General features: G+C 30.0%; 1 protein-coding gene across 2 annotated transcripts in view; it reads left to right on the top strand.

Annotated features, from left to right (window-relative positions):
* Positions 1-25483, top strand: part of LOC106681816 (uncharacterized) — a 150521-nt gene that overhangs the window by 118611 nt on the left and 6427 nt on the right. Inside the window, exons 4-6 of one of the 2 annotated variants that reach the window (XM_014422341.2) lie at positions 2748-2896; positions 21570-21619; positions 22326-22539. In XM_014422341.2, the coding sequence (XP_014277827.1) occupies positions 2807-2896; positions 21570-21619; positions 22326-22539 (354 nt within the window). In that variant the 5' untranslated portion in view covers positions 2748-2806. Of the gene's footprint in view, positions 1-2746; positions 2897-21569; positions 21620-22325; positions 22540-25483 lie in introns of both variants that reach the window. The other variant, XM_067045635.1, reaches the window with a different exon arrangement.

Here is a 25483-nt window from a genome sequence, read left to right as displayed (position 1 = left end):
AAAGCACCGGTAACTATCACCTGAGTTATTAATTGAATAATAATTGACGTCTGGGTTATATTTTTTTTTTTAATGAAAACTTTAAACATTCCATTTATATTATAATTAATATAAAGAAAGAGTTGAATTTATGAGAATAGTGCTGTAGGTTTTAATATATTATATCAATGAAGCCGTTTCAACACCATACTTCTATTTTGCCTCGTGATTTGTAATCATGTCACCTATTCAAGAAATAAATTTTGAGAATTATATTATTTTTTTGTAATTTTTAAATTAGTTTTTGAGAAATGTCTGTACAAAATCTATATCATATAAAATTGCATAGAATAAACTGTAAAATTACACTCACTACGTATCTCCAGCTAAATTAGGACACCTTCTATTTTTGAGACTTTTACAATAATGTAATTAAAAAAAGGAGTGAGCATGTATCATAAAATTTCTCACTATTCAATTCCGTACTAATGTAACAACTGTGCAAAATTTTGAGAAAATCTGAGATGGAAAGGTTCAAAATTTTGTTGAATTTACCATTGTTGAATGGAATAACCCTTTTGCATAACCTGAACGATATTTACCTTTTATTTTTCTAATTTTTTAGGAACCCCTTCCTGGACATTTTGGATATACATGATGTTATATACAGGTTACCACCCTGTAGATCACCACATTCTAACTATAGTAGGAGGTAAAGTTACGTAGGACCGCCTCAGAAATAAAAGTCGACCCCCAGGCCGGACTCGAACCGGCGTCCATGCAGTTCCGAGGTTGCAAAGAACTACACCTGAACTCCCTTAGCTACAGACGGCCTTAGACACATTATAACTATAATTGACTAATGATTATTGAAAATTATAGCGTAATTAATTGAAGAATCAATTGAGCACTTTTTAAACGTTAGATGTACCCCATGAGCGTATTTAGTCCGTGGTTGTGTGAATTTGTTTACGATTTTTTTATCATAAATTATATGAAAGAAATAATATAAAGCCGACGTAGCGACCAGCAGTATGTAAATTAGTGGCTTTCAACTTTTCTCAATTGTCTATTTGTCTGGTGATCATGACTTGATCGATTCAAAATTAGCTTTTGTATACACTAGCTTGTGGTGAGTTAACTCAGCCGGATTAATCTAGCCGTAAGAATTGGAATGTTTGCTTTGTCTGTTGGAACCCAAAGTATTTTGGTAGCATGATTCAAATAATGAAGCTTATTTATAATCTATAAATTTTTTAAATTATTTTGTTAAAGATCTTTTTGTTTTTTTAAACTCTATTTTGAGTTTCTCTCTGTGCAGATTGCTCTCAGAGACCTATGTTACAGATATACTTTTTAAAAAATTGTTTGACCTCTGCAGGAATGTTTTGGCCTTTTAATAAGTTTTCGATACATGAAAAGGCGAAGCCCCCTTTCATCGACCTGAGGCCTGGGCCTTTTGATTTGTGCTGGGGGGGAGGAGGGAATTTTGCGCCATCTCCAGGCCCTGATTGATATATGGCTTCATATATCTCCACTAATGGTGGGGCATTTCCTCCTCATCATATTTGCTATCGCTCTCTCGTCACTATCATTCTCCGCAACGATTTCTGATCCACTCTTCGAAAATCCAATCGCTATCTCCTCCTCGTTCCAAGGAATTATCCAAATTCTTATAATAAAAACTGATCAAATTTATAACTAATTAAAACTCATGATTAAATTATATATTAACAACTAAATTTCCATTCCATACATTTAAAATGATGAATAAATATTAAAATCTGCTACAACCTTAGGCAATAAGTAATAATAATAAATGATCATATTCATACCAAAATTAAAAAAATAAAACAAACATTATACATTGCAAAAATAAGTAAAATCTCTAAATGTCATGTTGAAAATAAAAGAATATTTCGGATTTTAAGTTTTTATTTTTAAAGTATTATTAAGTAATCACTAATTTAGTGCCTCTCAAAAAAGCTTGTATGATTTTTTTAAGTGGATAAAATTTCTATAATTTGATACTAAAATGAGCTCAGTAATACCATTATTTTACCAGCTCTCGAAACATTGACCATTTTCCTCCAAAGTAAAAGTGTAGTATGTCTTAGCAATATCCATTCTACAAGAATAATCCTTTCGAACATATTTAAAGGACATTTAATTAACTTTCATCTAGCTCTTAAGAGAATGTTTAGGCTCTATGTTTCTCTTAGAGATGACTGATCTCACGGAATAAAAACTCGGGCCTCTCGCTACGGATAGAATAGGTTAACACCCATATGTGATAAGTGTCCAGACAGGAGGATAAACGGGAGAAATACTTAAAAGAAAATTAATAAAATAAGTCGAATTTCATATAAAAGCTATTTATAGTGCGAGTTTGTCGCCCGACCAAAAATGACTATCTTTCGACTACCAGCTATCAAGCAAAGTACAAAGTGAAATATCAATTTACAATATGTAAGGGACTGCGGCGGCGATCACTATTACTATTACTATCACTATCGACGTCTATATTGAACCTCGTCTTTACTTGAACGTCTTTTAGAATTAGAGATTATATAAAGTAATATGTAATTAAAGCAAATTGATTAAAGAGCTTATCAAGAAAAGGGACGCACGGCTCAGTCTCTGGATAAATTAAGAATTACATATGTCATTGTTTAAATTGTGTAAAAAAATTTCAATACCTAATTGCTAACAAAAGTGTAAAAGAAAAAAAAGAAATGGTAGTAATCTAAATCATTTGCATTTTCAGGAAAACGAAATGGACTTCGTTTATTATCTTTTGATGTAGTGCATTTCTGATTGGTACGCCATGGGAGCAGCTTGTTGCAAAAAACTGGACACACCGACCAGTCCTCATCAGCTTCCAGTTTGGGAGGCCATGAGGCGTTATGTATCACAGGTAATAATTTGTTTTGTTTATATGTTATTTATCATTATTAGATTTATAATAAAATTATTATAACCCGTGCTACCTTTTAAGGGACCAAATTCCATCCAAGCAGAGACTTTTAATATTTGTATATAACCGGGTGAGATTTTTATTCCTATAATGTTTGCATTATACATGTATATGTTCATCACCTGAAACGTCTACACTTTTCTGAAATTTGATTTAGACTCCATTGGGTGTTGGTTAGCAACAGTGGCATTCGTTCTATCTTTTGTAGGTATTAGTATTTTTCTAATCTTCTCCGGCGTAACCTAAATCTGGAATTTTCAATGAAATGAGTTATTGTTTTTTTAAATTTAAATAGTAAATCCATGCCTACTGTCAATGAATAATGATCCTTCATTGTATCCCAAACCCTCCAATCCCACATCACCACCCTTGAAGAATGGTGCCAAAATTGGAGGATTAAAATAAATTCCAATAAATCACATTTACCCTTCTTCGTAAACATTCGTCTTGCACAACAGTATCTGTTAATAATACCCCACTTATTCCTGTTTACGTAGTACTGATACGTTACTTAGGACTAAATACGGACAAACGACTGACATGGAATCCTCATACAAGACTAAAAAGACAAGAAACGTTCGTTGATTCCAACTATTACAACATTTACTAGACAAACGGTCTAAATTGCCAATCCATTACAAAAGACTGATCTACATGACTGTTATAAGGCCTATCTGGACATCGAATTCCTCCCGAATCCAATCCTTACAGTCCAAAATCCTTCGTAAAATCCTTAATGTTCCTTATTTTGTCACAAATCAAATCCATCAGGACCTCAATGTCCCATATGTTCGCCGATTTGGCCAGAACCAGACACCAATCCTTCCATGATAAACTTCCCAGCCACCCAAACCAACTCGTTTCTAACCTGGCTTCTCCTTCACTACCTAATAATCATACTATGCGTCTGAAAAGAAGATAGCCTCGAGATCTTCCCCTTCAGAAATGTTTTTGGAGTTCTAACAATGAGTAGATTCTCCACATGTTTGTATCATGTCATAATATCACTTATAGCAAATTTACTTGATGTATATATGTGTATACAGTTGTAAACAATAAATAAATTATTAAAAAAAAAATAGTAAATCATATTTTAAGACTAATAGCAGATATAATCAAAAGTCTAACAAATTTTACTGTATTTGACGATTCGTCTGTGAATGACGCAGAAAATCTAACAAAAAAAAACGCAACATATTCTAGTGGAACGATTGCGCACGAGAGGAATTCGATTGTTTAGCCCTAAAACTCAATTCCATAAGCCTAAATAGGCTTTTTTATGGTCAGGTAAATTAATGTTTTGTGATTTGGAGAAGCTTAGACTATTTTTCTAATGTATATGCAGTGTCCTCAATTTTCAGTTTTGTGTGAGAATTCCAAGCTATTTGTTGATCCAGATTTAGTCCATGGTAGCTGATTATTAAAAGTATCTTTCTAAATTACTTTCACTCTTTCTTCGCTTGCTTGTTCGTTAAAAAAATGAAATTAAAATAATTTGTTTCTGACAAAACCTACTTTTTTAAAGGTTTTATGACGAAAGTGGTTGTACATAGTGATAAGATTTCGAAATGAAAACAATATTTATAACTTCTTTTTTTTTTAAATAATATTCCTTCGATAAACAAATAGTAATTTCCACTTAATATTACTATTTGGTGATTGGCCGATGTACTATGAAAATTTTTCGAGTATTGATTACAAATTGTATAACGAATATGGTGAAGAAGCTCCCATCGAAAACCTTATTCTGCGCTGTTGGCAACATCCCAACCCTCGCCACCATTAAGAAGATCTAGTCTTATCCTTTAGTGATGTGCGTTCGTCTCTCTAGATAAGGGACTATTTCTAGAATAGTTACTTACGCTACGTGAAAGTCCATTGTTGGCTATTCTTCTTCATTTTATCCTTACCCCTGTGACATTATCTTGAGCCATCTTTTATTCTGAATCACCCTCTGGGACTTTTTCGATCTTTCGAAGGTTAGCATTTCTTTTCAGTTTCATCTATGTTGGTTTTCCTAGTTTTAGAAACTTTCGGTTTTTCAAACTTACTTTTTGAAAATTTTCTATTCTTGTTGTTATTTCCTTAAAGAAATACTTAAGCTTGTGGAAGTATTTAACAATTTGATATCATATGTTGCATATACCATTAAATTTATTTTCTTAATGTTTCCTTTGTCCAAATGCTTTAAATATGCAATTATCTCCCATTTCAGAGGGTTTTTTTCCCCTTATATTAACTACCTACAACCTGTTTTTTCTTCCCTACCACAGCATAACTACCTACTATACTAACAACTAACTACAACAATACTTTTAGGATAAACCTCTGATGTCAGGTATTTCTTAGTCCAGAGTCATGTATAGTAGTTCTATGAGCTTCGAGAAAAAAACAAGGTTTAATTATCGTCCAAAAATAACATGAGAAAATAAAATCCTATCTAATGTAGTTTATTGTACAATAAAGATTCGAATAAGCTAAAATTAATTGTAACTGACCTTAGCAGTTTTATTTTCTTTGGGGTTGCATAAATTGTAAAATTTGAGGTTTTTGGTATTGGTCTGCTATCAAAATTTTTACTTTTATTATTTATTTTTTTTTTTTGGTACTCATATTTCTTCCTTCCTTATTTCATTTTCTGATAAAACCTAGAATTTCCCTCAAATTCATTTTAAATATGCCTCAATCTATTTTATTTTCTTCTAAATACTTAAAGTATCTTTTTGTTTTTATTATAAGATTTTGCTGCAAAGGATTTTTAAAATGTATTTTATATTTTATTATTGAATTTAGCAAAACTTACTGAACTGAAAAAATTGCAACATTTAAGTATTGTTATGAAACAATTATATCTCTAACATTTTTTCGATTGTTAAAAAGAAAATATGTTTAAAAAAATGTACCAGCCAATCAGTTGAAGGAGCACTTCGGTAGCACACATTCGTTTTTTTCTTTTTTTACGTATGCCAATGGTCTTAAATTAATCAATAAATCAAGAAAACATTAAAATTAAAAATAAAAAGTAGATTTATATTCATACGTTGTCTTTTCTTTATCGGTTCATGTTTCTTCTAGATAACGTTTACCTTAAGTTAGTACTTTTACTTAAGTAAGCAATAAAATGATCTAAGAAGTGCACACATCAAAATAATGGGTCTATATATTCAATATATAGAAGTCTATGTATTCAATCGAGCCTACATTTGTTTGTGTTTATATTATATTTATAATATAATGACATAATATATTACAATATATAATGTCTTTTATTTATATTAGGTATCGTTTCTTCGATGTGAAATAACTACTGAAACTTCCGAGTGCCTTCAATAATTTTTAAAAGCTTAATCCCATAAAATTCACAGTTTTTTTCCATATGCCTGATGAAAATTAATTAAATATTTATGGAGAAACCATTATAATCGTAGTTTATACCTACTATTGAAAAGATATAAAATAGCTTATTGGCTATTTTATCAAGTACTATTTATTTCAAGTATAATGTTCCTTTGTTTTAAAAAATTATGATAAGCATAATACTTGGTAGAATAATTATACAATGATTATTATGGTGCTCATTTTATGTATAGCATATTAGTGCTGGTTCTGAACGCTAACGAATCGCTAAAGGCTTTTTTTTTTGCAAAGATGAATTTCTAATGTATTCGAATGATTTAAAATGAATGGACATCAGAATATTGTAATTCTTCTTTAACGAACCCCTCGTTGAATTTCCGATTTTGAATTTGCTTTCTTTTGAACAATTTAAAAACGCCTTTAAAGTAAGACTATTTAAAAAGATAATTTTTTTTCAATGCTAAACTTTATAATATCTAGTTAGGGATATCGATCATTATATGATAATACAATTAGAAAAATACAAAATAAATTTAAAATTAGATACAACGTCTAAAGAATCGTTTCTTATCTTGTTCTCGATTGATTTAAGATTTGTATTAAACGATTATAATATTTTCTTTAAATCTATAATTAAATTAATTGACTACTACGTAATTAATCGTTACCATTCTAGTTTATGATTTACATTATATATTTTTACTGAATGAAAATTCAATTTTATTGTTTCTTGTTTAACTCACTACAAATTGTGATTAGTAATTTATAGCACCAAAAGAGACAAACAGATTTTTCTAATCCCTAATCAAGTAGATCTATCAGTCTCCTTTTGGCATTTTTTGATCTCGAAGGAATAATGAATGTATAAAAGATATCTTAAAATAATTACGGACTGACTGAAATTAGTAAACTAACTAGTTTTCTCATATTAATTTCAACAATATATCAATTTGTTAGTTATTGACTTTATTCCTGGAGCTCTTCCGTATTTTTCTTAAACCTCGAAATTACACTTCATTAAACGAACTATAATTCTTTAATATTATTGGAAATATTTTTTTTATTCAGTATACCTCCGAAATTTCTTCAATTCGACCAGTCTTGGCTGGGGTATCGCAAGAATCAATATTGGTTCCGTTACTATGCAATATTTATACGACTCACATAGCTACCAATTCCGAAACATCGACTTTTATCTATATTGACGACACGACTATTTTAATAATATACCAAGATCCCACAATGGCCTCAATGGTTCTAACATTATTTATTTTATTTTCACTAATGTTTCTCATTTTAGAAAATAAAATAAAATGACACCAACGTATTTTCGACCAACACTGCTATACCATTTATTCATGTTTCCATATTACCTTAAAGAACATGTCCATTGAATAATACAACTACAAAAGGGGCTGGATGTGTTTTCTTCGATACTAAAACAAGTCCAAGGTGAAAAGGGTGTAAGAGGTGTGAAAAAACGATCCAATCTAGTACAATGACAATCAAATAACGTATATATTGTATTTAAAACATTACTTATTATTATTATTTAGTAATACTCATTACGTACAAGTTAAGTCACCACGCTTTTACTTGAGAACAATAACAGGAATATGTGGTATTTTGAAATATGATGTCATTAACTGAAAAACGATGATTTTAATTTATCATTTCCTATTGTAATAAAATATAAAAAAAATTCTATGTAAAAATAATAATTTTTATTACAAAAAAACAACTTTTAAACTGTAATTTTTCCAAATTCTACCCAAATTTTATTGAATACAGTCTAATAATTGTAAGAAACTTATTTAATAAACAGTTGTATATTTATAAGAGGTATATAAGAAACATTATTTATTCTAATTCTTATTTTTTTAAAAATAATTTATTTATTATTATTTACAACTGTATAAAAATATATACAACAAGTAAATTTGCTGTAGGTGACATAGTGACATGATACAAACATGTGGAGAATCTACCCATTGATAGAACTCCAATAACATTTCTATAGGAAAAGATCTCGAGGCCATCTTCTTTTCAGACGCCTAGGAGGATTATTAGGTATCCTTCATAAATCCTTAATTATGAAGGATTTTGGATTGTAAGGATTGGATTCGGGAGGAATTTGATGGTTTAGTGGATCCCAAAAGCTTAACTCCGTATGTCCAGATAGGCCTTATAATAGTCATGTAGATCAGACTTTTGTAATGGATTGGCAATTTAGACCGTTTGTCTAGTAAATGTTGTAATAGTCGGAATCGACGTGCAGTTTCTTGTCTTTTTAGTCTTGCATAAGAATTCCAAGTCAGTCGTTTGTCCAGATGTAGTAAATATTAAATATCAACAAAAAAAATTATGAAGCGAGTTTGATCGATCACTGACAATAAAAAAGTTTTCGACCTGAAGTCAGGATCGAAAAACAAACAAAATTATAAAATAGTGAAGGTGAGATAGAGTAACAAATTAAAACAAATATTGTTATGTATTTTGAACCGTTAATAATTTTAAAATGTAAGTTATTGTATTTATTGATTTGTATAGTTGTTACCATTAGCTATACGTAGGTAGATTGCAATTACTTTAAGTCTGTATAATTTAGAGATTATGTCAAATAGAGTTGGTTTTAATAGTCGATTTCCTTTATCTTTTTTTTCTTCTATATTCATGATTCCACCTTATTCGCCATTATGTAGTACTAGGGACAAATTGTGCCGCTTGCTGAAGAACAAATTTAATAAAGTTGGAATCTGTTATGAATACTATCTGAATCATATTCAGTACCGCAGCCCATTAGGCTCGTTAAATGTTGGCGATGATTATCACCTTTGAATTAGAAAAACTTTTATTCGAATAAGCGAAATTTCATCTTGAAGTTTCCAACTCCTTTAATAGCCGAGGATCCCATTGTAGTAAATTCCTACCCTTGTTTAAATACCTTCTTTAAGAAACAAAACCGAGGGAGGTAAGTGAAGATATGTCTTGTTATAAAGTTGTCCCTGTATCGCTATTGTTCCATGAGGAGCTCCCGCTATAATTAGCTTGTTACTTAAGTCCCCAACTTCCCTGGTCCCTTCCTCGAGTTATCTCAGACTCCTCCTCAATTACATTGTTGTTCGGACGGCATTCACTTTCCGTGACGAACTTGGGAGTTTCTGTCGATAAATAGTCTTTAGTGGCATATTCAGTGGTATGTAGGAAATTGGTGTAATTATCACATTATAAAGAATATTGCCAATTAACATTCTTAACGCTAGATCCGTAGAGCTATTCATGTAAGCAGTCATTGCTAATGAGCTAATTTGGTTCTACGGTGCAAAACTATATGTATAAATATATTTAGCTTAACGGTGCAAAAATATATTTAGCTTAACGGTGCAAAACTATATGTATAAATATATTTAGATATTTAGCTTAACGGTGCAAAAATATATTTAGCTTAACGGTGCAAAACTATATGTATAAATATATTTAGCTTAACGGTGCAAAAATATATTTAGTTTAACGGTGCAAAAATATATTTAGCTTAACGGTGCAAAAATATATTTATAAATATATTTAGCTTAACGGTGCAAAAATGTATGTATAAATATATTTAGCTTAACAGTGCAAAATAAATATTCACAAATATATATAATAATTTATAAGCACTATCTTATATGGCCTGCAGCAGAAACAGCTACTACGGTGATGTAAAGGAGGAAAGGAGAGGGGTTTAAGTACGGTCTACTGTAACTAGAAAAAACTAAATTATTAAGGGAATAAAGCTCAGAATTGCTTGTTATTTTTCAATTTCGAAATCGCTTACCTCGCTTCTTCTGTCCTGATACCTAAATGTTAGAATGTAAAAAAAAAACTATTGTCCTTCCTTCTGTCTTGATATGAAATGTCCTATTAAATTATGGAAGGAGGAGCTACTCAAGGTTTTTGAAAATTAACGTATTGTGTAAAATAGTCAGATTAAAGATGGATGAGTTACCTGAAGAATTAAGAAGGCTATAAAACACGGAATTTATAGAGCCACATCCGATAAATATGATGCAGATGACCGCATTGCGGGAAATAAGATGGGTTTGTAACAAGGTTGTAGGCTTTGGAACGACCGTATCCTTAAAAAGTTAATAAACAATGATCCGATGGGTAAACGTCCGTGGGGTAGACCAAAACGTAGGTGGGAGGTCCGCTTCAATTCTGATCTCATAGATTTGAGTTGAAACGGGCGTCACTGGAACCGTATATAGGCTGCGATTTGTGGTATTGGCATCGAACCTTTGGGTTCTCTAAACTTTATTTTTATTTTATTAATTGAAGTTCTGAAAACGATCAGATGCTCAATTCGAGTTGAGTATTTGCGGCTTTAGTGCACTTACTCATCATCCACTGGCTCATTACCAATGACGCGGTGAGAGGGATGCGCTGGAATATCAAAAAGCCTAGTCAATCACACTTTTTTTTTAACTCAATCAAATATCTTGTTGAATGAAAAAAAATATTAGTAAATTTTAGAAACCTAGGATCCTAAATTCATTATTTACTGACATGGGATTACGCGTAATCTATTATAATAATGTATGTATTCACCAAAATCTAACTGAAATGAGAATTAAACAGTTAATTATAAGAAAAATTTAGACCGGAAATTTATATACGTATATATAAAGATACCTTTGGAATGGACAACTAAAACTGTCAAAGTGAGTTACGATACATATGATCCAAACAAGTTGTAATAGTATGTCGCTGTATATGGTCGAGTTGCTCTAACTGTTTACCTCATATTTCAATTCTTGGAATGTCTGCTATTTGTCGATTGCTATACAGTTCTAAACAAAGTTTTCTTTTATTGGTAGGTAGTAAGTTGATGTATAAAAATACACGAAAAATCATCATTAATTGAATGTATTTCGGATATGTGAACTTCAAAATGGGCCCTTATAAACATCTGTTCGTCAAATAGTTTCTGAAACATCGAACTTTTTTCTAGATGTGATTCAGTTTCAGTGTATGTTGCTATATGCAAGAATCATGTATAAATATTTATAAGTTTGGCTAAAGAAATTAAAAAACCTAGATTTTTCCATATTTTACCAGATAATGTAATAACTCACTAGTAATCAACTTGTTTGGAGAAAAAAATGTTGTTCGAAACACTGTATCTACGAAAATATCAATATTTGTTGACAATATATCAGTTCATCTTGTTAAACGTATCATAAATTAGTTTATAATGACTTTAACAAAAATTTTTTTGTGTGCAATAAATATTTTTTGTTTTATCAAGTACTGAATGGAAAACGGACGAAAATTATAGATTTTTGCTTGAAAAAATACAATTCCGATTGTGTCTATGGATATTTTTTCTGTCGTTTTGTATGGATAAAAATCTAAAAGAAAATTAAACAATTTACGTGTGGAAAAAATATGTTATTTTCCAAACAATTGTTTTGATATATTTTATTTATAAAGAAAAAAAGAACAAACATTTGGTGGGTATACTTTCATTTTAATTATTATAATTTATATAGTTATTATTATAAGTTTAGGAATTATAGCTGTAAACCTAAAAATATATGGAGGCTATTTTGAAAAAAATAGATATTAGATATATAGATAGATAATAGATATATAGAGAATAAATGAGCTCTATTAGGCTTACTCCCCCCACGCAATGACCACAATAACCCCTTTAAATAAAAAAAAAACTTTGAAAGGAATAAGTTTACAAATACTTTTGGATTGACTTTCATCTTTCTTGACTATTAAGAAAAATTGATTGTTTCAATCTTCCCCAAACTGCTTGGTATCTCGAAATATGCTTTATTGCGATGAATCTTGCCATGGAAATCTAAAATTGTTGTTAAATGAATCTTACCATACAGCGCTCCAGAGGTTCGCTTAAGAGATGATGTCGATGAACTCTCTTGCTGGAACTAAAGTTTGTTGACTGAGGTTGGCCAAGCCATAGTAACGTTCTTGTTGTTTTTCTTTTAGCATTTGTGTTTTCATTGTACTGACTTTTCCTATCAGTTCGTAGCATGTTTTCATTAGATAACAAAATCCAAGGTCCTAGGACGTTGCTACGACTTGTTGGGATGGGAAAGGGTTGCAAAATTTTAAATTATCCAACAGCCTAGATTTTACTAAAACATTAAAATACTTAGTTTTATTAGGAAATATTTTACTCTTTTCATTATTTAATTTGAATTTATCTTCTAACTTTTGTGAATATCTGCACCTGATACAATAATTTCCTTTTATTTAATTACATTAAATGCATAAAATCTCTATTTCTTAGTTCAAAGGTTTTACTATTGGTTTTAAGTTTTAGCAACTAGGGTTGGGGAATTTTGTAAATTTCAAATTTTACAACTTTTTGAGACAAGGTATGGCACACCTCTCGCAATACGATTATGTGTGTTTATGTGTATGTTTCAAAATAATACCGAGATTAAGATACACTTTTTGTTTTTGTTTTTTAAAAGAGAATGAAAATATGATATACAGAAATTTAAAAAATACATTATCACAAAATTTAAAGAATAAAATAAAAAAAATCTAACAAATATAATGTGTATAAATAAAAAAATAACTAATATAAAAAATGATTAAATAATAATTTATTCTGTTTATACACTTATCTTCTACTCCGGAAAAGTTCAATTTGTATCATATAAATATTTAGTGATTTTCTTTTTTTTTTCTATACAGGAGAATACAGGCGATAATTGAATTTGATACCTTGTAAATATAGGTGGGAATATGTATTTATTTAATTTTATTATTAAATTTAATTTCCTTTATAATATAATATAAATTATTATGTAAATATTTAGTGATCTCTTTTTCTCCTTCCTAAAACTTCTACTAATTAAAAAAATAATGCAACAATAATATTATAATAAAATCTATCAAGGGATATTATCATGATAGTGTAATTTATATAAATTTTTAACTAATATTTAAATTATAATTGTTAAATACGTTTTATTATTATGTAATTGTTGAATTGTTTTTCAAATTTGTAAAAGTACACTGAAGACGGAGGTGGACTCAGAAACATCGGTGTAACTGTAAATATTTAAAGAATAATGAAAAACTTTAGAAAGGAGAAAAAAAGAAAATCACTATTTATTTAGTAATTTATATCCGATTATAAAGAAAATTAAATTTAATAAACAAAAACATAAATACACATTCCTACCTATATTGAAAGGTATTAAATTTAATTATCACCCGTATTTAAATATTATATTAAAATGTTAAATGGATAGTTATCAGAATAAGTCAGCTTCTCAATTTACAATTTTACGAAAATATAGCAACGAATAAATTATTGTTATTGTTTAAAGAATATTTAAAAGGATTTACGTATTATCCTAGTATGTCCCTAGATTATAGGTTTATCAATCTTATCAATTCCCTTATATAAGAATATTAATGAATGACCTTATATCATCTAACGACGTTTCTACTCGAAATTTGTTAAAACTACTTTTTTTTCATGTGGCCAAGGTATCCTCGATTTTTCTTCAACGATTTTTTCTTCCAGAGCGAATCAAGGTAGGTTCGTCCTCCGAACTTTGTGTTGGCGATCTGAATGGAGTTGGCCGAGAGCTCCCAGGGCCGCTTACCTAACAGCCGGGCTATTTACCATTTCCCTGTCCCTATTGTCTTCCGGCGGTCATTAAAGCATCTCCTGCGCACAACGACTTCATTTGTATTTAGAGGCTTGTTCGATGGGAGCGTCGGTGCCGTATTGTTTGCTCTGCCTTTCCCTCCAGTTGAGGAAAAGTTACTCAAGGACTAGTTCCTGAATAGTTGGGAAGTATGATTATAATAGGTTATAAAATTTGTTTTATTGAAGCTGAGAGAAATGATCTAAGTCTCAAAATCTTTAATACTCTAATATTGATTTTTGTTCATAAAATGCACATTAATGATAATTATAAAAAATAAATACAAAAACAAAAAAGAAAAAAACTTAAAGTGAAATTATCATGTGAAAAATCTTTGCAACTCTTTTCAAATATTCTGGTTAATATAATGATTTGTCTAAATAATTCTAATTTAGCCTTATTGTCTTTGGATTTAATTAATTAAAAAAATTAACCCATGTTTAATGCCTTGGGAGTTTATGGATGTGTGAAGCCTAAACATGTTCGGTGGTCATTTCGAAAAATCTGTCATATTTGACGTACGAAACCAGAGCCTGGCAAACTCTTCACCATCAACTTTCACTAGACTAATACGTTTCAGTTCTGAGTCAAAAAAAAAAAAAAAAAAACATCTTTCAATGATCGAAAATATGGAAAAGTCCTTACGATTCTCATGAATAGAAAAAATCTCTAAGAAAAATCAGGAAAAATAATAATGCTGAAAAGTAAATTATATTTTTCTATAAATCACAAGTTCTAACTAGGAAAATAGTTCAGTAACTATAAAAAATGAAATTGATTGGGAAATAAAAGCGAGTTTAGAGGAGGAAAATATTTGATATTTTTCAATTTCGAAATTGCTTAGTTTCGGAGCACCTTGTGTCCCAAAACTTAAAAGTTAGAATTTATAAAACTATTATCCTTCCCACTGTTATGGCTACCAAACGTGGGCTCTTACACTAAGGGACAGCACCTTAAAGTTTTAGAAAATAATGTATTACGTAAAAAATTGTGAGCAAAACATTATGAATTAGCGGGTGACTTTAGAGGGGTAAACAATCCTGAATTGAGAGGACTGCACCCAGTACATATAATTCAGGTTATAGCATTTCAGCGTATAGGATGTGCGTGTAAAGTTGTGGAATTAGTAACGAGCGGATTTCTAAGATGTTAATAAACACTGAACTGAAGGATAAACGTTCAAAGGGTAAATTGAAATGTAGATGGGAGGTCTGCTTTAACTCTGATCTCTTAGAGTAGTGTTGTAATGTTGAAACGGGCGTCACTGGAACCGTGTGTAGGCACGGTTTGAGACATAATTGAGTCCTCTATAATACAAAAAATATCGTCTAAATCGGACCTGTATTATCAAAGATACATTGAATTGTGAATCCTTATTTTCAACAGTATTTTTAAAAGTATTTAGCACAGGTTCGCCGAGCCTAAAATCAGTTAGGCAGCTTTCTTAATGGTCAATAAACCATATCTAACCGTATCTATAGTTATTTTCGTATCAGTTCCAAGAGTATGAAAATAACTTTTTACTCTTCTTTTTCTTCTGTAACATTATGAGATCTTATCGGATTATTAATTAGATACATTTCAAGATAGGTATTACTGTAATTATTATTATTATTTTATATAAGATATCTTGAAATCGATTAGTCAAGGGTTGGGTTTGCGAAATGTAGGCTTATTGATATCATTTAAACTTTTTTTGCCGATAGTTCAACACTAATTTTTAATATTATTACCTATAATTGAAATATCTAGACCGGTATTAGTATTTAAAAAAAAGTAACTAAAATCGTTTTTGGTAATGTCATAGTTCGTTATTAGAAATTATTGATACTAATCGGTACTTGAGTAGTATCCTAATATATAACTTGTTTTAATTGTTGATATTCTAAAATCTAATAAAGTTCTTGAATGGCTATTCTAGTAAGACGTGGTACTACATAACTATTCGAGATGTTTCATCTTTAAATTGACCAGGAAAAAATTAGCATACCTTCTACTTGCCCGGAATTGATGATCTTCAAAAAACTTTTTCAAGGAAAAATTAAAAAAAAATTTTTTTTATGAATATTAGGCAATGTTACGAAATACTATAATTGCTACAATTATTTTATGATTTTACTAATCGCTCAATAACATGTAAATTTTTTTTGTACAGAATACTTATTACTATTACTTATTCAATGAAGAGTTTCTATGAACACCGAAGTCGACAGCTGTTATGAAATACACATTCTTTATAGCATGGGTGTTCTGGCAAGGTCGACATTGTCGGAATGTCGAGATTAGTCATGTTTTAAATAGGCGTGATTAGGTATTTATTTGTTTTCCCTGCGAAATGTATTTTTAACCACAAAATGACCATTATACTGTACTATAAAAATAAAGAATATAAAAAAATAATTAAAAATCCACTATGAAGTCAGTTTTATTGATTAATTCCATTTTGTCCCAATTAAAAAAACAAAATTGGAAAAACGATTGCCGTGAACGATAACTGCACAAAAATTACTATATTTAATGGCGAAAATTATAGGAATAATCCCTATTTTAAAAGTTATTAACCTCCTAAAATACAAGTAATCTTAAAAAATAATGTGAATTAACATTTTCTTACTTGGATTTTATGATTTATTGATATACCTTCTTTATTTTTTTTATGCTCTTCTTTTTATTAATAAACTGGTATAGTACACATATATCTGGAAATCAAAATGATGGTTTGATTGCCAGATAAGCATTTTATGGTAGATCGTGGACGAGTGGAGAGGAAGTAATCTTTTTTTTTTTTCTTACCTCCTAATTGAATTTCTTAAACAGATTATATATATATATAGAGAGAGAGAGAGAGAATGTGAAAATAAGGGGTTGGCCTGGGTCCACTGAAGGCGGGGGTTACAATATTGGCCCAGGAGCCGCTGGCCGGGGGGTACCAAGAACGGGGAGGGGCCACTCCACTGGAGGAAAATAGGTGAGAGGGGTTAAGATGACTTCAGGAATTAATTGTTTTCTAAAGCTAAGCTAATAAAGTTGCTTCCACAGTTATGGTGTGAGTCAAAATCTAACCATATTTCCACCATGTACGCGATAAGAAACTCGAGGCTACTACCATACACACACTACTCTGTGCTTAGCATTTGTTACTGAAAGGTAAAAAAAAAAAAAAAACAACCAACATGCACGTCAATTTTTATTTATATTTAATTATTGATTAGTATAATTGTTTTTATCTTAAATGGACTGGAGCGTAAATCGAATACTACTTATAATGGACTCATGTACTAAACGACAGAGTAAATAACCCATCCAATGCACTTACCTGTCATCGGAGAGCTGACACAGTTATGGACTCTTAAACATATACATAAAGAAAAATTCCACTAGTAAAACTGAATTGTACTAAAATCCTATAAATATCTTTTTTGAGTAACTAAAAACTGATTTATTTTTTATGGTAATTACTTATTCTACTGATCAAAGTCACAAGGTTGTTTACAAAAATTCTTTTAATGTTCAGTTTATCTATTTTCACTTTAATTAGTTCTCACAGCGTACAAAGACCACTGAATAGGTAATCAAGAAAATCATTAGTTTCCATTCTTCCTTCGCAATGTGCTTTGGTTATGATGCTAATCCCTATAATCTGCCTGTTTTTCATTCTTTGCAATTTGTTTCAGTTATTTAATTTTTGTCATATTTAAAAAAAAGAATGAAATAAATTAATTTAAGATCAATTAATTTATTTTAAATATAAAAAATATATTTAATTCATTACTATTATTCTTCGATTTTTTTTCATAATTGAAAAATTAATTAAAATTAAATTCACCTAATTGTGTGATGTGAGGAAAGCGGGATTAAAATACACTAAAACTGTTAAAACATGCATTAGTATAAATCGCTGGAAAAAATAACAGCTAGATAACATCGATTTTAGCAGTCATCTAATTGTTGATAAAATAAATTATTGGTTTAATCAAACATAAAAATAATATTCGGAATGGCTCAACAAAAAAATTGCTATACCGACTTGAAAACACGAAATGAAAAATGAACAGAAAAAAATTAAATGTTAAAAATTTTTAATAATTGTGTGAGTCACATAATTAAATAATAATAATAATTATCCACTCCCTGCAAAACATTTGAAATAGTGGTTAGAATTAAGATTCTATGTTGTACATTATGATGGTGTTAAGAACCTCTTGGGTTTGAAGTTCCATATTTCATATTCAGCTATCCTATTTCGTTCATTGACTATTTTTTAATCCAGATAGTAGCCATTAAAATATTTCAGAAATCTTGTCTAAAACAGTTGATTACAAAATAGAAGTTTTTTTGGGAGGAGGGTGGGTATATATTTATATACACTTAGAAACATATCGATTAACGTTAATTATACTATTCTAATATGAACCATAAAAAAAAAAATTCTATGTTTAAAAGATGTAGGTTTTTTTGCACGTTTAAAGTAAAAGCTCCATTGTGGTGTTAAAAATGTTTAAAGGTTAGGTTAAGTGACTGCATTCTGGGGTAAAACCAGAGTATGCAGTAATTGATAATAAAGTATTCTGGTTCTGATATTTATTTAATGGACTGTATAATGTGACAATAAATATTTTAACACTGTTGCAATTTACATTGGTTATTGATCTATAAACTATTATATACATTAAACTATCAAACTTATTAAACTATGATATACATCCATTACATTTCTTCTTGCTGTGTTCGTTGTGAGATGATTGGTAGATTTGGTAATGTTTCTAATTTCGCTTGCATTTTCTTCCCTCCTACTCCCGGAGGCCAGAAGATCACTGAACTATTCTACTCCATTTGCCTGATAAAGGAATTAAGAGTAGAAAAATAAAGTTAACTTTTGAAAGTAAAGATGGCGGATAGTCAAATTGCTTCGCTCATTTTCACAGATAATGACCATTGGTCTCCTCGGCGAACTGAGAGCAGCACCTTAGGTTGCAGTGCGTTTATAATTACCTTATAATTAAATTGAATTCGTTCAGGGGAGGGGAGTTCCGTGATCAGGCTAGTTTACCTAGTTATTTAAGTTTTTTTAAAGTTGGTATTTTAAGAATGATGGTGGGGAGCCATGTCGATATACCCTCCTCAACTCGAGATATAAAATAAAGCAGTTTAAGGGAGTTTTAATTATTTCTTCTCAGCTTTCAGCATGCAATGGATGAAAGTGTTGAAAATGTGTTGTTTTTCTTTTCTATGTTTCATCACCAAAAATATTTTGATTAGATTCGGTAAGGGCACATTGTCTTTTCCCTTCCTAAGATGAAACTGGACTAATCAAGTGCACCTGTTTGTATGATGATCCCTTATTGCTATTCGATTATACTTGAAAGGAACACCACTCAATTTCTATCATGCTTTCTATTGAAAAGTTGGCTTTTTAATTCCCAACTTATAGATTGGCCATTAAAGGGTTTTTAATACGGTCGGTTTTATATGGGTCTATAGTTTTACGTTCGGGAAAATTAAGTGACTGTTCAAGGTGCGTTTTTTCTCGTGCACCGCTAAACACCCTGACAGATCCACTTAGCCAGATAAGAAACCACCATGGGAATGGAGGCCTTTAACCAGCGTCTCCTTTTCAGAGGAAATTTTCAATTATGGGTTTTTATGCCGGACCTCCCCCACTAGCATTTCTTTTTTCTCCCTCCCTTTTCTTTTCTTTCCTTTGCCTCCTTTGCTTTATCGACCTCCTCACCCTCTCCGCCGTTAAAACCCTTCCACCCTCTTCCGTCCTGGAAAGATTAAGTTATCTACATAATGTTTTTCTTAATTTGTCCTAAAGGATCTCCTCCTCTCTTTCCCTAGTTTTCCTATCTTTTGAAGGACCCATCTTTCCGAGAGATTTCCAAAATGAGTTTAACCCTTTGGGAGTGCTTTCCTCTCAATGTTTAAGAGATATATAATTTCATCTTATTCAAAAACATGAGGCTTTTACCATTTTTATTTAATGTGTCTCTTCTTAAAACCATTTTAATTTTGTTTTTATTGAAATTAAATTAATTCAAATAATATTCGGTAATAATTTTACCTGCGTAGTATGAAATATTTATTATTAATTGTTTTCTTATTGAATACGATGTGAATACGAAGCCTTAGAATGGACTACAGATCTACATTGCTATTGAATTTTTATAGATTATTGAGGAAACTACTAATTTTAGCTAACTGGACCAATTTTCCAATTGTGCCTTTCAGTTAACATATTGTATTGGTCCAATTTGAACAGTTTTCAAAAAATTACATTTATATTATTTGTCTTAATCTGTCTTTTTTGTCTTGAAAATTAAAAAAAATTCTTTGCAAAAGTTAGGAAGAAAGATAAAAATTACCAGCTTACTAAAATTTACATCTCTCTCTTATTTTATGTTGAATTGTTATTGAGACCCTGTCAGCTTAAAGAGCTTAAATATAGGTTAAGTGAGATTATAAACCAATTGTATAGTAATCGGTAAAGTCTTCTGCGACTGTCAGAGTAAAAGAACGTTTTTGTGTTACAGCTTACTACACTTTGTTTATGCGGTTTTTTTTTATCCTTCATTACCTACTACGACTTTGTTATATATTATTTTTATAAAATCTCTTCCTTTTCAACGGTTTATAATACGTATGAAATACGACTAAATGTATTTTCAACTCGAATAAAATATTTTTCTTCTTACTTATCTGAAATTAAAGCAACACTAATCGTTTTTTTTTCTCGAAAATCCTGAAAGGTATAATCTACATTGATTATATAATTTTGCCCTTCTGATTGGTCAATATTAAGGAAAATATTTCTGTAATATCTTATGTAATTTTAGCTAGGCTGTTCACAGACACACACTATTTTGTGAGACTTGGTTATTTAGACTCAGTGGAACTCAAAATTGTGTATTTCTGTAAATACAAAACTCAAGTCTTTCATATATAGACAATGTGAAAGTATTTCATAAAGTTTTAAAATTGCTCATCGGTCTCCTAGGTTGTTACAATTATTGATGCTGACAATTACCCAGTGAAAGTCGATGACGTACACAGTAGTGCTAACTGTATATAGAAACTAACTTTACGAAAAAAAACAGTTAAGGATCCCTTTTAGAAAAATAGATAGAAATGTTAGAATTTTCTTAAACGAGAGAACTTTAATTGTATTTTTCATACTGTTAGTTTTCCATAATGAGGTGTTGATAGTTGACTGTAGATTAATGTGTGGAGATGGTCGGGGGGTGCGGACAGCAAATAAACAAAAAAAAAGTCAGCACGAATAAATGAATAAATATTTTTTTGTTCATTTGTTGATCGCACCCCCCTCCCCCGGACCATCTTCTTCGTTAGTTTGCATGAACTTCACTCTACTGTGAAATAAGCCAATGATATAATACATTCTGATCCAACATGGCGGACAGTGTATGGTGAATTTGTTATTAATGAATCACACATACTTTCAGTATTCATTTGGAACATATTATGTATATGTTTATGTGTGTATGTATCAAGCATGTAGCATTTAATTTCTGTAATATGATTTCTCACTGTTTTGTTTTTGTTGTTTTTTTCAGATGTGTCCAGTAGATTCTACTGTTGAGAAGTCGCCGGTTACTCCAATAAGGTATTATACTTGACTTAAAAACACATTAAGAAATCATATAATAAGAAAATGTACAGTCGTTGAAACTATTTATATAAATCTAGAGTAGTTTCCAAGTTATAATTTTCAGTTTCATAACATTCTCATATATATTTTTCATAAATATAAACAATATAAAGTCGTTAACTCAGGTGTATTAATTTATTGATTAAACATATCGAGAACGAGAACCTTATACTCTTGATGTAAAAGTTCTAGTTTGATGTAAAATTATTCCTTAATTAAGAACATAAATACTCATCAGAATGATCAGTCAGAACTTTTATACAGAGAATTAAATAAATAATATATTGAATGTATTGTAAAGATTCTGAGAACCTTATTCCAATTGATTCCTCAAATGTTATTAAATATTTTTTATGTTTAATTATATTATTATCTCGGAAAATTTAAATAGAAAATGACAAAGTGAAGAATAGCCCTTCTGTGCTTTGAGAAGATGAATGAACCCAATGCTGATTAGGAATCTAGTGAACTTTCGTCCATTTTTTAAATTTTATTTTCAGTCGACTTTATTATTTTTTCGCCAATAATTCTTCGACCAATACTTTCTCCTGCAAAAACACGCGGTAAATTTTACTCTTATTTGTTGGCTGCCTATCTGCCTATGAATTTCAATACATGTTTTTTTTGTTCGGAATTATACATGTTTATCTTGAAATTTCAGGAAGTACGGTGTGTCGGACATCGTTGGCCCTATGACAAAGACAGACTGCTGGACCCAGACTGACCCGTTGCCTCCCCCACGGCGAAGGAAGAAGAACGATAAGAGAAGAAGATCGAGGTCCGTAGAGTTCCTACCCTATCTGATGAAGGATTCAGAATTGAGTTCCTGTTCCCTGGAAAATATATCTGGTCAAGAGGATGCAGTTGATTTCCAGGTTAAATAGTTTAAATTAAATAGAAACTTTATATATTTTAGTTTTAAACATAGTGAGTATTAAAAGTTAATGTTATACCGTGCAACATAATTGACTGAAGGTTTGTTGATGATCTACGCAAAATCGATTAGTCAGTCAATTATGTTGCACAATGTAACATTGAATTAAATAATTTTGATCGTAACAATTCCTAGTATTAATCATAGTTTGGTTGAATGGTCCAAATACTGGTTGTAGTCGTATTAATTAACGAATCTAGCGTTAATGACTTACATAAGCGTTTTGCTCTTTGAGGTGGTTAGAAACGCTAAAACATGCTCAAATGTTTTTAACTAGCTTTTAGGATTCCCAAATATGTTGTTATTTTATCTTTAGAAGCATCAATGAGAAGGAAGAATAGTTTAGCCACCTTAAAACATTAAAACAACTAAATGAAATCTTGTATAGCTTAACTTCTTCTTGTAAGAATGAATCATACCGTTATGATCTTACTTCAAACTTACTTGTTGTATTTTATGTACAGTTTTAAATGTCAATAAATAGATAAAAAAAAGTATTTGAAGAAAATGCAACTTTAAAGAAAAAATTGCTTGGATTTTTTTGTTATGATTTATTTTTTCACTATACTTAAAATCACATAGAAAATGAATGAATTTTTTCAGTAATAAAGTTTTTATTGTAAACAGTAATATACTTATTGCAAACTAAATCTCTATTTTACTTGAACTTTATCTAATCATAGTTACACCACACGACCTTGAGGATGATTTAGTAGGACACTTTCTTCACGGTCGCGTGGCATGCTCCGTCAGCCTATTGACAAATTTATTAATACACCAATTGACATTATTTTCTCCATCATTATTCACCGTGTTAATTGTAAATCTTGTTAGCATAGCCGAAAGCGTGACCCTTGATTAGAAAATGACCACAGTTTCACTTAAAAAACTTAGTAAAGAAGATGAGTACCATTTTATTCAAGGCTTGTAGTGTTTTGGAGTGAAAGTTATTTTAAAATATTCTCCCAGCAAACACAGTCTGCCAATAGAATCTAAATAGATCACGGAATTCGTTTAGTAATTAAATTTTTAGTTTCGCCAGGTCTGTATTTATTTCTATTAGTTGGTATTTGATGCTTATGGGCCAAAGAGATTATTTTATATGAATTTTTAAAAAAGGTTATATGAAAGATAATATTTTGAAAAATGCTCAAGCCAATAAACAGGTGAATTACATAGGTATAGTATCAGAAATTTGATTTGATGATTTTGGCTGATCTTTATGTTTTTTTTTGTGTGTGGTAAAACCGACAATGAACTAGATTTGGTTCCAACACGTAAGTTTTTGCAAATTCATGATACGTAATTCCAGTTTTGTTGAACAAAAATCTTTTTATTTTTTTATTTTATTTATTTATTGATATTTACAACTGTATAAAAAAAATACAACCTGTAAATTTGATCATAATGACATAATGATATGATACAGGATGTAGAGAAACTACCCAGTAGTAGAACTCTAAAAACAGTTTACAATATAAGGTCACGAGGCCATCTTCTTTTCAGACGCCTCAGGAACAAAAATCTAAAAAATCTTTTATAGGGCATAAGATACTCAGCTTATCAAGTTCAAATTTTATGATTTCAAAATAACTTTAAAATATACCAAATGGGAAGAATCGGACTCTTCATGGTCACCAGAGATATCTACAATACAACCCCAACCTCATTGGGTTGCCTTGTACACAGCATACATATGACTAGTGAAACACACTTTTTTATAATCTTATACAAATAAATAGCCACAGCATATTTTTTTTAATTATCGGCTTATAAAAATGTATCCACTATGTACTAAAATTACAAATGATTTATTTTTTCCTTTTTATTATTTATCATTTCTTTCCTAACACAATTTAATTTTCTTTTCCAAGCTTTTAATCGTTCTTTAAATATGTTTAATTTTTCCATTAGTTCAATTCAATAAAATTTTCTCTCATTTTTTTTCATCACTCATAAAAATAATTTTAAGTTAAAAGAATATATAACCATTTTAAATATAGCAAAAATAAATATGTAGAGAAAACCCAACATGATCGTCCCAATTTACAATATATTAATAAAAAACACATTCTAACCATGCATATAAAAATTAAAATACAATAAGTAAATATATTAAGCTAAAACTTCAAAGTTATAAATGAATATATTAAGGTAAAAGTTAAAAGTAATAAATATAAAATTGCATAGATAAATAAAATAATGTAGGTACAAAATGTGTAATATATGCATCTATATTTGTAAATACGACTACGTTGATAATGTAGTATTGAAAAAGGCCTCATAATAAATGCGGATAACAAAATTCATGTTTAGCAGTAGAAATGGGAGAAATTTCAGTGATAGATATAGGAGGATATAAATTTGCACAAGGTTTAAGTATTTAGGGCCTATGGTAAAACGAAAAATCGAAAGTAATGAGGAGATAAAAACTATGTTTAAGGCGAAAAATGCTTGTTATTTTTCAATTTCGAAATTGGTTTGCTCACGGCTTTTATCTAAAAATTTGAAAGTCAGAATTTACAAAACTTTTATCCTTCTCACTGTTTATTACCTAAATAAATAGTTTAGTGTCGAATGAATAATTTCTTACTGTTTTAGTACCTGTTTTGACCTCCACTTGGACCATTTTATCTTTAAATTCTATACAACCAATAATATTCCAATACAATATATCACAGTTGACCTAACTGACTCATTTGACCTAAGTTGGTCTTGTATCCCGATTTTGCATTTTTATTTTCTTATAATGATGAAAAATATAGTTATTGATGATTTTCAGAAGACTCGTGGTACTGATACTGTGCGAAAAAGAATCATTTAAACTATTCTTGTAAATAATACTTTATAGGTTTTTTTGAATGTTCTTCATTAGTTATTTTATA

The sequence above is a fragment of the Halyomorpha halys genome, unplaced genomic scaffold (genome assembly GCF_000696795.3).
Source record: "Halyomorpha halys isolate HHAL.00 unplaced genomic scaffold, Hhal_1.1 Scaffold366.1, whole genome shotgun sequence".
In the NCBI taxonomy this organism is placed as follows: Eukaryota; Metazoa; Arthropoda; class Insecta; order Hemiptera; family Pentatomidae; genus Halyomorpha; species Halyomorpha halys.
The sequence above is the reverse complement of the archived record's forward strand: the minus strand, read 5'-3'. Positions and strand labels throughout refer to the sequence as shown.